Source organism: Microcaecilia unicolor, chromosome 7, assembly GCF_901765095.1.
Source record: "Microcaecilia unicolor chromosome 7, aMicUni1.1, whole genome shotgun sequence".
Classification (NCBI taxonomy): Eukaryota; Metazoa; Chordata; class Amphibia; order Gymnophiona; family Siphonopidae; genus Microcaecilia; species Microcaecilia unicolor.
Genome location: NC_044037.1, coordinates 119,491,961 through 119,507,255, shown reverse-complemented (window position 1 = coordinate 119,507,255; position 15,295 = coordinate 119,491,961). Strand labels below are relative to the sequence as shown.

The window sequence follows — 15,295 nt, the reverse complement described above, 5'->3', positions numbered from 1 at the left end:
AAAGGCGGAGCAGCGGGAGCGGAGCACCCCCCCCCCACCCGATGACACCCGGGGCGGACCGCCCCCACCACCCCGCCCTTGCTACGCCACTGGGTAAGAGATAATGCTAAACAGCAATAGCAGATGGTGAGTGATAGACAGTACAGGTAAATTGGAGAGGGTAAAGAGTAAAGGGACTTAATAATAAAGGGTAAAAAAGACTTCATGGAATTACAGTGAATTTTGGAGGAAAGGAGAAACAGGTGTGACATGATACAGATGTTCAAATATTTGAAAGGTATTAATCCACAAACAAACCTTTTCCGGAGACGGGAAGGTGGTAGAACTAGAAGACATGAATTGAGGTTGAAGGAGGGCAGGAGTAATGTCAGGAAGTATTTTTTCACAGAAAGGGTGGTAAATACGTGGAATGCCCTCCCGCGGGAGGTGGTGGAGATGAAAATGGAATTCAAACATACGTGGGATAAACACAAAGGAATCCTGTTTAGAAGGAATGGATCTACGGAATCTTAATGGAGACTGGGTGGCAACACTGGTAATTGGGAAGCAAAACCAGTGCTGGGCAGACTTCTACGGTCTACGCCCTGATTGTAACTGAATAGATATGGATGGACTGGAGTGTTAATTTAAGGGGCTTCGATGTTTTCTTCAGAACTTTTAGTACAAGAACAGTGTTGGGCAGACTTCTACGGTCAGGGCCCTGAGAATGTCAAGGACAAATCAAACTTGAGTATACATATAAAGTATCACATACCATGTTCAATGAGTTTATGTTGTTGGGCAGATTGGATGGACTGTTCAGGTCTTTATCTGCCATCATTTACTATGTTACTATGGAGACATGCACAACCTTCTGGGCCACAGGGCTGCTGCCACCATGCTCTAAGGGGTGAGAAGAAGAGGAGAAGAGCAAGCACTACAAGCCTGGCATGCTAGAAGGCAAGCAACCAATAGGAAGCCTCCCATAATCCACAGGGAACTGTACATGTGCTCTGATGGAACCCATTAGAGAGAACTACAAAATTACATAGAATCTGTAGTCCTATTCTTTTTAAAGGCACAGGGACTAAATCTGGCTATAGCATTGTCCACTATATACATATAAATAACAAGCAACCTTCGTCTATGAATACTGGAGCAGAACACTATGCATTCAAGTCTGAATGCTGAAAATGTGGGTATAATTTTATACCAGGGGTTCTCAACCCAGTCCTCAGGACACATCAAGCCAGTTGTTTTTTCAAGATATCCACAATGAATATGCATGACAAAAATTTGCCTGGACTGCATCCATTGTACGCAAATTTATCCAATGTATATTCAATATAGTTTAAAATTTATAGTTTATTAGAACTTACTAAACTGCTCTAGCTGCAAAGGCAGAGCAGAGCAGTGTACAATCTATACAAACGTTTAGAAACGAAAGGAACTCCAATAATGATAGTAAAGATAAACACACACGATCAGAAGAAAAAAAAAACAACCACCCAATAATGCAAACATCAGGGAAAATAAAATAACCACCTCATGCTGGGGAGTCCAATCTGTATTGTTACTGTGTATTAACACACATTAATATATGTTAATGTAAGCCCCATTATTCTCAATAGGATCTGTTTCATAAGCATATAACTCATATTAATGTGTGTGGCCAGAGGCATAGCTAGATGGGTCGCCAGGGGAGCAGCTGCTCCCACAAATGGACTTCTGACGGCAATGGCACCTATTTTTCATGCGATCTGTTGAGTTTAAAATATGCACTGCTCTCTGCTCCCCCTGCACCCTCAACCTGGCTACACTTCTGTGTATGGCCCTAAGTTTTTATACTTGAAGCAATAGAGGATGAAGTGACTAAACAAGGTATAGACAACAGAGTGGATTGGGCCTTTGAGGTCTTAGTTCATCCAATTCTTTGGCCTGCATTGCATTCGTTGCCGGAGAATGTGGTGAAGGCGGTTAGCTTGGTAGAGTTTAAAAAGGGGTTAGACGGTTTCATAAAGAACAAGTTCATAAACCGCTACTAAATGGGAAGCTTGCCAGGTGCCCTTGGCCTGGATTGGCCGTTGTTGTGGACAGGATGCTGGGCTCGATGGACCCTTGGTCTTTTCCCAGTGTGGCATTATGTACTTAAAAGGTTAGTTTGGCAATCCAAACCAAAAATGTGTTCCACTTCACCTGGTCCAGTGTCACAAGGAGAATCAGAATTTGAACTCTGGTTTCCTTGGTTTGCAGCCTGGTGTGTGCAGAACACCTGAATTGGGAATAACACCCATGGCCTTATGCAGGGTAGTGCATAATGCTTCTACTAAGCCACCATGTTAGCCCTGAGTTTATTTAATAGGAATTGAGAAGCTTCATGACTGCAGTCACATGTCTTCAAAGCACCTAATGAGAAAGAGAGAAAGTGATGGCCATTGCTGGCCATAGATAGACTATCTATTAATAATATAAGAACCCCTAGTTACCTCATATGTATATGTACATAAAAAGGAGTATTTACTTCATTTGCTTATATCCCAAATAGGAGGGAATTCAAATCTTTGTACAAAAGGCAACATTCAAAGCTATTCCTATGGCTAAAACAAAGTTTTGTCAACAGAAATAGGCTATTTCTCATCCTGTATATAGGTAAACCTACATGCATTGCAGAAGTTTAGCTTAGTTTATTACATATTTCATATACCACCCTTCACTACAGATTAAAGCAGTGCATAATCATAAATTGAAAGAGAAAGGAACACCATCAAAATCCAGAACAGAGGAAGAGGGAGTAGCATAATTGTACAGGAAATGGTTTTCAAGGGTGATGATGCAGAGGAACTGAAAGAAATCTTGGTGAACCTGGAAGAAGTACTGAGCCAAATTGACAAGTTAAAGAGTGATAAATCACCTGGACCGGATGTAATGCTCCCCAGTGTACTGAAAGAACTCAAACATGAAATTGCTGAAATGTTGCTAGCGATTTATAATCTGTCATTAAAATCATCCATAGTACCTGAAGATTGGAGGGTGGCCAATGTAACGCCGATATTTAAAAAGGGTACCAGGGGTGAACTGGGAAATTACGGACCGGTAAACCTGACTTCAGTGCTGGGAAAAATAGTGGAAACTATTATAAAGAATAAAATTATGGAACACATAGAAAATATGGTTTAATGGGACAGAGTTAGCATGGTTTCAGCCAAAGGAAGTCTTGCCTCCTTAATTTGCTTCATTTCTTTGAAGGCGTGAATAAGCATGTGGATAAAGGTGAGTCGGTTGATGTAGTGTATCTAGATTTTCAGAAAGCTTTTGACAAAGTTCCTCATGAGAGACTCCTGAGAAAATTAAAAAGTCATGGGATTGAAGGCAATGTCCTTCTGCGGATTAGGAATTGGTTATTGGACAGAAAACAGAGGGTAGGGTTAAATGGCTATTTTTCTCAATGGAGGAGAGTAAATAGTGGAGTGCTATAGGGATCTGTACTGGGACCAGTGCTATTGAACATATTTATAAATGGTCTGGAAAACAGAACAAATGAGGTGATTACATTTGCAGATGACACAAAACTATTCAGAGATGTCAACACATGTGGATTGTGAAAAATTGTAGGAAGACCTTAGGAAACAAGAAAACTGGGCATCCAAATGGCAGATTAAATTTAATGTGAACAAATGCAAAGTAATGCGCACTGGGAAGAATATTCCAAATCATAGCTACCTGATGCTAGGGTCCACCTTAGGAGTCAGCACTGAAGAAAAAGATCTAGGTGTCATTGTAGACAATAGGCTGAAATCTTCTGCCCAGTGTGTGGCAGCAGCAACCAAAAAAGCAAACAGGATACTAGGAATTATTAGAAAAGGAATGCAAAATAAGACCAAGAATGCTATAATGTCTCTATCACTTCATGGTGCGACCTCACCTTGATTATTGTGTTTAATTCTGGTTGCCGTATCTCAAAATAGATATAGTGCAATTAGAAAAGGTTCAAAGAAGAGTGACCAAAATGATAAAGGGAATGGAACTTCTCCCATATAAGGAAAGGCTAAAGAGGTTAGGGCTCTTCAGCTTGAAAAAGAGACGGCTGAGGGGGGATATGATTGAGGTCTTTAAAATCCTGAGTGGTGTAGAATGGATAGAAGTGAATTGATTTTTTTCACTGTTTCAAAAAGTAGAAAAACCAGGGGTACTCAATGAAATTACATAGAAATACTTTTAAAACAAATAGGAGGAATATTCTTTCACTCAAAGAATAGTTAAGCTCTAGAGCTTGCTGGTGGAGGATGTGGTAATGGTGGCTTGCATATCTGGATTTTAAAAAAGGTTTGGACAAGTTCCTGGAGGAAAAGTCCATAGTCTGTTATTGAGATGGACATGGGGGAAGTCCTGCTTGCCCTGGATTGGTAGCATGGAATGTTGCTACTAATTGGGTTTCTGCCAGGTGCTTGTGACCTGGATTGGCCACTGTTGGAAGCAGGATACTGGGCTAAATGGATCTTTAGTCTGACCCAGTATGGCTATTCTTATGTTAGGATAGAGAGCCGGGCACTACCGCACAATTGCAGAAAGGGAAAGTCTGCACAAAGATATGAGCTTTTGAGAAGGGATCAGAAATGGTGGTAAGACACAGGTGGGAGCAGTGGCATAGCCAAAAGGCAGTTTTTGGGTGGGCCAGTGGGCAGGTTGGCTGGGCATGCATTTCCTCTTCCCTCCCCCCCTCCCCCAACCATGAACGTAAAAAAATGAAATACTTTAGCTGGTGAAGATCTCTAGCCCACAGCAGGGGCATAGCTAGGGGTGGGCCTGGGTGGGCCTGTCTCGGCTCGGGCCCACCCCATTTGCGTTGTCCTCCTCCGGTCGGTGCACTGTGAGTGCACTGCACAACCTTTTATTCCTGCCGCGGTTCAGTCGGGAGTGTTTGAGCAGCCAGCAGCAAAGATAGCTTTACAGCGGGCTGACTACCTCAGTGCAGTGGCCTGCCTAGATTTCTGCCTCATGTTTTGGAAGTGCATGTCCGGGTTGAGAGCGGGCGCTCTGGCGTCGCGCTGCAGCACTGCTGTTGGCGTGCTCAGTGCTGTGCTCTGCTGCTCTGGTCTCCGTTCTCCGACGGTCGTGGCGCCTGCGTGCTTTGCCTTGCCCCCGCGGGTTGTGGTGTGCGCGGATGTTGGCGCCGCACAGAGGGGTCTGCCGTGGTTCACAAATGCCTGCGCCACACGGAAGGGTCTGCCGCCGGTGCTGCGGCTCGGCTGGGCGGGTCCCTCACTGTGCTGCGGGCTGCTGGAGGGGCTGTTGGGGCCTTGCTTCATCATCTTGCCCCTTGCTCAGTCTGCCTTTGGTTGAGTCCCTCAGTCCTCTGCAGGCGGTGCACTCCACTGCGGTCCCGGAGGCGGTGTGGGGAGCACACTTGCACTGCTCTTTGGGTCTGTGCCTGCCCAGGTAAAACAGCAACGGAAAGGGAGAATTTTTGTATCTATCTGCAGTGTGATGCTGGTGCTGGGCTTCTGTGTGGGGGTGAGTTCTTCACTGCCTAGGGGAAAAGGGTATATTTAATCATTACATGTGCCTTTTTTCCCCCTAGGCAGTGAAGAGCCCACCCTCACCCAGAAACCCACTGGCAATGGATTTTGGTGTTGGGTTTCTGGATGGGGGTGGGCTCAGTCCCCAGTTTGAAATTGAGGAAGAAGGAGGTTGTGTGTTTGTTCATGTTGGTGGGTTTTCGGGTGGGGATGGTCTCTGCAATGCTCGGGTTAAGATGGTTTTTCAAGGATGTTTGATGTAGGTGGGATGTTGGTGTGCTTCAGGGTGGGTGGGTGGGTGGGTGAGGGGGTGCTGGGAGGGGCAGAGTAGGTGCCTGGACTGTGGGGGGATATGGGTGGGGAGTGGGACGGGGCTGATGCTTAGCTGCGGGGTGGATGGTGGGGAGGGGAGGGCTGCAGGGATGGAGGGTGGGGGGCTGGTGCTGGGCTGCGGAGGTGGATGGGGGTGGGGAGGGGAGGGTCTGATGCCTAGCTGCGGGGTGGATGGTGGGGAGGGGAGGGCTGCAGGGGTGGAGGGCTTGTTTGGCTTTTCCAATGGGATGTGCGTTGCTGTTGTGTATATTCACTGGTGCGGTTTTGGAGGTGCTGTTGTTGGTGTTCATGTTCGGAGTTGGTGCTGGGGTTTGTGATGCAGGCTCTGAGGGAATTCTTTGTGGGATTTGGTGTTGCTTCGCGGGGTGCCTGGCGGTGAAGGGATTTTGTGTTGTTGGGGTGCTGCCGGAATTTGAGTGCATTTTTCCTGTGGGGGGCTGTGGGAGGAAATGTTCTGGTTGTGTTCTGTGTTCTACAGATTCCACAGTGGGTGGAGGGGTGTCTTGATGATGACAGTGGGATTTTTCTTGTTTAATTGGTGGAAAGTCTTATTTCATCGGTGGGAGTTCTGCAGTTGTGCTTCGTGCGGTTTTTGACGTGTTGAAGAGCAGACAGGGATTGATATTTTTGAGGGATGTAGGGTGTTTGCCTGTTTTGCTTGGTCAGTCATTTGCATTTGTTGTGGAGCCATTGCTGTGGTTGTGCTGTGGGATCCTGTCACATGTGTTGGGATGTTTGCCATTGGAGTGGACTTGCATCGGGTCGGGTTTGGGATGTGGGTTGGTGCAGCTATGTTTGTCATTTTCCCTTTTGGGTGTGTGTGTGTGTGTGGTTTGTGTTGGTGCGGAGCGGTTGCTAGGTGGGCGGTCCATCATTGGATGCATTCTGGGGCATTGTTTTGTGGTGTCCCGAGAGGCACTGCTCGTGCCTATGTGCATGGTGCTGGTGCCCACCCATGTTAGCTCTGGGCCCACCCAAAGATTCAGGTCTGGCTACGCCACTGGCCCACAGACCCCTGTTTAGAAAAGCACAGCAGTCAAAGGCACTGCTCCATGCTAGTGACACTGGCTTCGACACCATAGGCATGCTCATGCATGCCATATTCCAATGATTAAATAGAAAATAACATTTTTGTTCTACCTTTGTTATCTGGTCATGTTATTTTTCTAATCATGTTGTCCCAGTCTCTGGTTTCTGCATTCCTCTGTCTTCTCTTAACTTTTTTTCCAATATCCTCTGTCCATTTGACCTTTCTTCTCTCTCCGTGTCCACCATCCTTCTGTGTCCATGTCTTTATCCTCCCTCTGTGTCCTTGCTCTTATCCTCCCCCATGTCCAGCACCTCACCTTTGTGACCCTGCTCTTATCCTTCCCTGTGGCCATAATCTCCCCCTATTCCTTACCTCATGTCCAACATGTCCTGCATCCTGTCCTTCCTTGTGTTCAGATTCTTCTCCCATTCTTTGACTCATGTCCATGAACCCCTCTCTGTGTCCAGTCCTTCCCTGCATCCATTCTTCCCCCCGCCCCCCTCTGCCGTTCCTTCCCTCATTCCTTCACTTATCCAGCAACCCTTTTGAGCATTCATTCTGGGTATCCAAAATCTTCCACCATTCTTCCTTCATAACCAGCATGCCCTCTCTATGTCCTGTTCCTCCCTGTGTCCACGCCCCCCTCCCATTCCTTCTCTTGTGAGCAGCATTCCTTCCCTATATCCCCGACCCCCAATTCAGCATCTCCTCTATTTTCTGTCCTCCTCAGTGTCCTTTTTCCTCACCCCCAATCCAGCATGACTTCTATTTTTCAGTCCTTCTTTATGCCCAATTTTCCCCTTCTTGTTCTCTGGCACTCTCAAGTCTTCCTGTCCCCTACAGCAGCTCTCTCCCCTTCAACTGCCAACAGTCCTTACCCATGGTTAGTTACCGCTAAACCCAGCAACGATGTCCGTCCCGCCCCTCCTGCCCTCTCAGAAACAGGAAGTCCGTGTCGGGCGCCGCAGAGCCATCAGCGTAACATGACTGGGAGGTCCCGCGCTGCCTTCTACAGACTACATCATTGCCGCGGGCCCTTGAGCTACATGGATACCGTCCTTTTGCAGCGATCCTCTCTCCCACCCTTGCCACAGGGGCAGCGCCTGCCTTGCACTTTGTAGACGTGGTGTCCTGCTCCGGAGCCCTCCCTCCGCCACACTGATGCAACTTCCTGTTTACACAGGGACACGGCAGAGAGAAGGCCCCGGAGCAGGACGCCGTGTCTGTGAGTTGCTGCCAGGCAATGCCGATAGTAAAGTGCAAGCGCCACAGCAGGGGTGGGAGAAGGTGAGAAAGAAATGGATGTGTGTTTCTGGGTGGCATGAGGCAAAATTGGGTGGGCCCAGGCCCACCTGTCGTTACGCCCCTGGGAGGGAGGAAGGGCATTCCAGAGGAAAGAAGCCACACAAAAGAAAGCAAAGCAACAGGTAGATTCAAGGCGAGAACAATGGGTAGAGGGGAGGGAAAGATGAAAGGAAAGGGCAGAGCTCAGGGGCCTGGATGGGATATAGGGATAAATGAGGGTCATGGGTATATAGAGCCTTGTGAAACAGAGTGAAAAACTTAAACTGAATACGAAGCAGAACCGGCAACCTGTGGTGATGAGCAAGAAGGAGCGAGACATGGTCAAATTTATGTATGTGTGAAAGAAGACCGAACACAGTATTTTGCACGATCTGTAGGCATTTCAGGGCCAGCTGAGGAAGGCCAGAATACACAACAATCCATAATTTATCCTGCATTGTTGGCACTGTTCCTTGAGGTGAGGTTAGAGCAAAGATTTAAAATGAATGTACTTTTGTATATTTAAAAACCACACAAGTTGTTTTGATGTGAAAAAGATAGCCTCAGGAACAGCAGATGCAAATGTCTATGGGTGTCTTTTCATGTTGAGAACTGGTTCAAAGTCTATGGCAAAAAAGTAGCTGCAAAATTTTCAGCCATGTGGGGAATATGAAAATTAAATTAGGCGGGGACCGGGTGTATTCTGTAACAACACGCATAGATTTTAGAAATGCCCACAACCTACCCATTCCATGCCCATGGCCATGCCCCCTTTTCAACTATGTGACTTGGAATTTATTCACATCATGTTATAGAATATGCTTAGTTCGGCGTGTAAATTCTAATTAATGCCAATTAGTGTCAATAATTGCTTGTTTATTGGCAATTATCAGTACCATACTTGATCCCATTGCTGTGCCACATATTTGTAAGTAATAGTGGTTTAGGAAACAAAAAGGTTTTTGATAAGGGCAATAGTCGCTAATGTGGTAATAAACCAATTTGAAATGCGACGATCAGTAGTACGTGCATGTAATGCCTCATTAATGATGTTAATGGCTTCCAATACTAACATTACTAACATTTCAAGTTGGTTTATTATCACATTAGCGACTATTGCCCTCACCAAAAACTTTTTTTGTTTCCTAAACCACTATTACTTACAAATATGTGGCACAGCGATGGGATCAAGTATGGTACCAAATGTGGCTATCTTATACGTGACCAGTTTTGAAAAGATTGAGTCCATACTGGTGCAAATAAAGGTTTTCTCCTAGACAATTACCTGTGTGGGATTTTTTTTGCATATACTCCCAGAGCTGCTACTCTTGCTGTCTCCTCTACTTTGTTTATTGCATTTGAATTTACTTACCACCTTTTTAAAGAAATTCACTCAAAGTGATGTACAGCAAGTATAACCCAGACATAGGCAATAAACAATTACAACAGTAAAATAAACAGATAACAGGCCTCTTAAAATGTCAACACAATACACATTAAAACATCTTAATAGACATAAAAGGGGACATGTGGAAGTGAAATATCTCTACTATAATAAAAAGCACCTCCAACGTTCTGAAGCTGACTCCGTGGCTTCACTGAAGTGAAGGGTTCGTAAGGTTCATCAGATTCGTCACCATCTCTCTCGGCCCCACCCTCGCGTCAAATCGTGAAGACGTCGAGGGCGGCGGACCTATCAGAGGTGCGAGGGCAGGGCCGAGAGAAATGGTGACAGACTGATGAATCTGACGAGCCTTACGAACCCTTCACTTCAGAGAAGCCACGGAATCAGCTTCACAACGTTGCAGGTGCGTTTTATTACACTACACAGCTCCCTAATTTTGCAGTTAAACATCACAGGGTGGCTGGAGGGGGGGAAAGAGGGGGGCAACGACCCTGGAACTGGGAGGGAGGGAGAGAGGGGAGCAACGACCCCGGAACTGGGTGGGAGGGAGGGGGGGCGGACCCTGGAACTGGGAGGGAGGGGAGAGGGCCAACCCTGCAACTGGGAGGGAGGGAGGGAGGGGTGGGAAACCCTGGAACTGGGAGGGAGGGAGAGAGGGGAGCAACGACCCCGGAACTGGGTGGGAGGGAGGGGGGGCGGACCCTGGAACTGGGAGGGAGGGGAGAGGGCCAACCCTGCAACTGGGAGGGAGGGAGGGAGGGGTGGGAAACCCTGGAACTGGGAGGGAGGGGGCGGGGCCACCCTGGAACTGGGAGGGACGGGGGGCCCCTGGCACACACTCTCATTCTCACACACACACTCTCGCACCCAGTCTCTCTCTGTCACACACACTCACACATTCACTCTCTCTCTATCACACAATCACTCTCACACACACTCTGTAAAACACACACACTCCGAGGAAAACCTTGCTAGCGCCCGTTTCATTTGTGTCAGAAATGAGCCTTTTTTCCTAGTAATAGGTAAGATAGAGTAACAGGCTGATAAGGGCAACTAACTTGAGGGAACAATATGCATGTAATAAAGGAAAGGTGCATGCAACTGATCCCACTAGGGAAGTCTTGTAGGCAAGGGAAGCCAAATAAACCTCAGGAACTTCCATTTGTGACTATGGTTTTGTATTGTAATTCTGAAAGAAGTAATTTTATAAACACAGCCAACTTCACATTTTGCATCAGTAAATTTTTATTTGATTACAACAACATATAGATGTGCGCAAAGCTTTATTTACTAGACTAGAATCCTGACCTTCAAGTGCCCTGAAGCACTAGGTTCCCCCTGACCAGGTGACGGCACTAGCCTTGCTGAGTTTCTCCATCGTGCTCAATTATAACCTCTCTGCCAGAAAGATTGGATAATGAGTTTACAATAATATGATGCACCCTCCTACTTTCAGCAATGCACAAAGATAAGAAATGTATATGTTACTTGTGCTGTCTTACCCCAAAATTGGTGTGGATGTAATTGCCCTTCTTTCTTCAGACGTGTGGCCCAGGACTTCCTCGTGAGTGCGACAAGAGCACATACTTCAGTGGTGTCTGCTATGTCTTAAAGAGACACCATGAGAGCCCCAGAAAGCTGACACCTGGGTATCAAGGTAAGGAAGAGCTGCAGTTCAGAACTACATGGGGCAGAATATAATCCACCTTGGACAATCTGATCCCTTAAAGAGTGAACTTTCTCTGCTGAAGCACTGGTATGTTTTCTTTGTCAATGTATCATGTAAGGATACTTTCTTCTTACAGATCATCAGGGACAGGCTGAGACAGTTGTAATTTTGTGTCTAAAGGAATTGTATTGGAGCTGCAGATCCACAATTGAATAACACCGGGACTAGCTTGTTTTTTTCCTTATGACATGAAGCTGTCTGGACATAAACCTTAACCCTAATTACCTAGTTAGTTTGCAAGGAAAACTAGAAATTTGTAGAGTTCAACCTTCTTTTCTCGCATCTATAGATCTGTAGTTTCTACTCTTTAGCATAGTAACCACAGAAATGCAATGTGACTGTAGATGGGGTATTAAAAAAATAAATAAATAAAATGCTGGGTGTCCCCTGTAAAGGAGCCATCCTGGGTCTGCTGGCACTTTGGGGGGTTTTACATGCAAATGATGTGAAATGGTGCCTGTTTATGGTTTAAAGAAAAAAGAACAAGGATTAGATTCAGGAAAATGTGGCCTGGATGATGGTATAATTCTTATTAAAGTGTAATGTAATTTATCGTGTCTTTTGTATGGAAATCCATTTTCTCCATACACTTTAATGGGAAAATTTGATTTCAAAATGGAGTTTGTGGAAAAGTTTGCAAACTATAAAAGTTGTTTCACCTGCCACAAGCTAGTGTCCTATTGGTGCTGTAAGGTCAGAGGGCCAAGCTGCAGTCCTGTTGCTAGGGGAGACAGAGCTGGTGACCAGGTCAGAGGAACTGAAGACACAGGAGAGGACAGACCTGTGTGTGGAAGGTGCTGTGCCTGTGTAAGAGTTGACTTATACAGGAGAGAGAGCTTAAATAAAGAGTTGTCTGATACAAGGTGAGATGAACTGAAGACACAGGAGAGACAGGACCAGTATGAGAGGTGCTCTGTCTGTGTGCTTGGAAAATTGAGTGTGGATGAGGAGGAAAACCTCAATAGAGTATAATTTGACTGAATCAGAACACCTGGTGATACAGAGAGAGTGGAATTCAGTAAAGCTGAGAGACTGAAGGTACAGGGGAGATATACCTGCATGAAAGATGATCTGCCCATGTATGTATAAGAAATTTGTGTGACTAGACAGGCTGATAATCACACTGAAAATCACAGTATACCTGATAAATTTGCTAAGTGGTTCTACAGAAAGGCTTGCCTGAGTTTGAAATAGGCTATAAGCTATATAATAGCTGCTGGTAACAAGTGAAGGTGGCTAGTGACAGTGAGTGTGCAAATCTGGTGTGTTCCCACTGACCTGCCACGAAGCAGGGTTGTGATCACCTTGCACCTGTCTGCAGTGAGAATTTGTGCTGATTAAAAATTGAAGCGAGACTGTTGTCCTTGGTGTAACCGTGTGTTTGTGAGGACATTGGTCTGTGAAGTGAGTAAAGTGAGTTTGATGACCAGATATTGTAAAACCTGAATTCCAGCAAGAGTGAAGTCTATGTCTATTGCTGGATGGTTCTTGTTTGGAATGAGAAATGCAAGATTGGTTATAAGGTGTGACCTACTGAAATCCAAAAGTGTTCCTCAATAGGTAGGGGAAAAAGTAATTAGACAGGTCTTATTTTTAGGGAAGTTAATTATCTTTTGATTTGATTTAGATAAGTGGGCCACAGTCTTAAAAATAAGAAAACCCTTACAGAATTCTGGTCAAATAGGGAGATAGGGTTTCAAATTCTTTCAGTTAATTAAAGCACAGGTACCAACGCAGGAGGATCAACGCAGGAGCGACAAGTGCACCAACTACCACGAAAGAAAAGTTACCATCCTACAAGAAAAGTCTACAGAGCAGCTAAGTGTTCCAGCCTCCATCTCTTTCAGTAATTTAAGGGACTATGTCTAAATATGGGTACTTACCTGATTGCTGAGTGTAGTTCATAAACTGTCTGAGTCACTTTAAGTAGATATTTGGGTTCTGAAACAAAGAATTGAACACAAAGAATCAATTCCTTTGCTTAAGTGTATGAAAACTGGTGAAAGTTTGGGTAAAGAGAGGAAAAATTGATTAATGTACTTATCTGATGTGTAAAGTTGTGGTTTGAATAGAAATTGATCGCTTCACAGCGTATGTTTTCTTGAAATTATACAAGAGTTGAAAGTTATTGTGTGTTACACTTGTTATTATAAAACATTCATTGCACTTTAAAACCATCTTGTGCAATAAATTATTTAAATCCAACATTTAGTGTGCAATATTGTCATCATTAAAATTTTGTAACATCTAGGGAAATTCGTTTAACATCTTGAATTGCACACTGTATAATATACAGAATTTCCCCATCTTTCTTTGTACCTTCCCTAAGTGGTGAGTGTTTACTGTGGGACCCTACACCGTGATTTTATTATTGTACCACCCTCTTTATAAACCTCACCCATAGGGGATCTGCATGACAAATTCAGGACAGGCTAATTCTGTATCTGATGGCTGATTGCATTAGTAGAAGACTAATATCTATGGGAAAGCCTACATCAGAAGGAAAGAGGAGCTCCAGTATAAGGTGCTGTCTCTGGTCCAGAAGGACCATCCTGGGCTTTAAGTGGTTTTATTCTTATTCCCTGGTTTCTCAGCACTCACAGGATTCTCTCTCTGTTTTTCCTGAACAGAATGTGTGAAGAGAAACGTGGACCTGGTTTTCCTCTTTGATGGCTCAGGCAGCATGACCCCAGAACAGTTCAGTGGCATCATAGAGTTTATGACCAACGTGATGGAGGGGCTGAAAAACAGCTCAGTTAATGTATGACTGGCATAAGAACATAAGAATAGCCATACTAGGTCAGACCAATGGTCCATCTAACCCAGTATCCTGTTTCCAACAGTGGCCAAGCCGGGTCACAAGTATCTGGCAGAAACAGTAGCTTCCCCATGTCTGTCTCAATAACAGATTATGGGCTTTTCCTCCAGAAACTTATCCAAACCTTTTTTAAACCCACATATGCTATCTGCTGTTACTACATCCTCTAGCAAAGAGAGCCAGAGCTTAACTATTTGCTGATTGAAAAAATATTTCCTCCTATTTGTTTTAAAAGTATTTCCATGTAACTTCATTGAATGTCCACCTAGTCTTTGTACTTTTGGAACAATCATGACATGAAGCAGGGAGTTATTAGGCAAAATGAGGATCTTAAGTGCAGGGTTAGGTCATAAAGAAAATGATAGACAAAACTTTGAGTTCTTTGAAGGCTATGTTATCTTTGACAGCTGGCTTGTTTGTTTTGTTACATTTGTACCCTGTGCTTTCCTACTCATGCAGGCTCAGTGTGGCTTACATGGGGCTATGGAAGGTTGGGTGGCTTGGCGAGGGTCATGGGGAGCTGCCTGTGCCTGGGGTGGGAATTGAGCTCAGTTCCTCAGGACCAAGGTCCATCACCCTAGCCACTAGGCCACTCCTCCACCCCCTTCCCTCAATTGTTTTTTTCTTCTCTCTTATGTCTCCAGGAGCTGCTGCTACTTTGTTTATCCCGGGGGTTTCTATTTCTCCCTTCTCCCCCAGAGCTGTTGACTCAGTTCTCTCCCCTTACTGGAGTTGGCATTGCTGTTCTTCTCCCCTCTCCATGTTACCATTGGTTACCTTTTCCGCACACCTGTCAGTCCACTATGCCAGCTCCTACTTTGATTGAGAAAGGGAAATGTGACTTTATGCAATTCTTTTAGTACATACTTTTCCAGTTGTTTTTAAATTGTCTCACATTTTTTTTGTCTCCACAGCCTCTACTGCTCTTCTCTTTTTGTTCAGCAAGGCTCAGATAAGATGTTAGTTTGAGAGATGGGCAGTAGAGAATGACACAGAGACAGAGTTTGTACCTATCCCTGCAAACTCAAACTCCACCACACTAGTTCCTTCATTTTCTATAAAAGACAATTGCTTGCTTTTTGTATGAATGAGATTTGTACTGTTGCAGGGACGAGACAGACTTTCCACCTTATAATTGAAAGAGAAAAACGCCTAGATTTCGACCCAAATCGGGAGATAGACGTTTATCTCACAAAAACGA

General features: G+C 44.9%; 1 protein-coding gene across 1 annotated transcript in view; it reads left to right on the top strand.

Moving 5' to 3' along the window:
* ITGAL (integrin subunit alpha L) overlaps window positions 1-15,295 on the top strand; it is a 430,397-nt gene that overhangs the window by 128,640 nt on the left and 286,462 nt on the right. Inside the window, exons 5-6 of the mRNA XM_030209478.1 lie at window positions 11,090-11,204; window positions 13,907-14,037. Coding sequence (XP_030065338.1) covers window positions 11,090-11,204; window positions 13,907-14,037 — 246 coding nt within the window. The remainder of the gene's footprint in view (window positions 1-11,089; window positions 11,205-13,906; window positions 14,038-15,295) is intronic.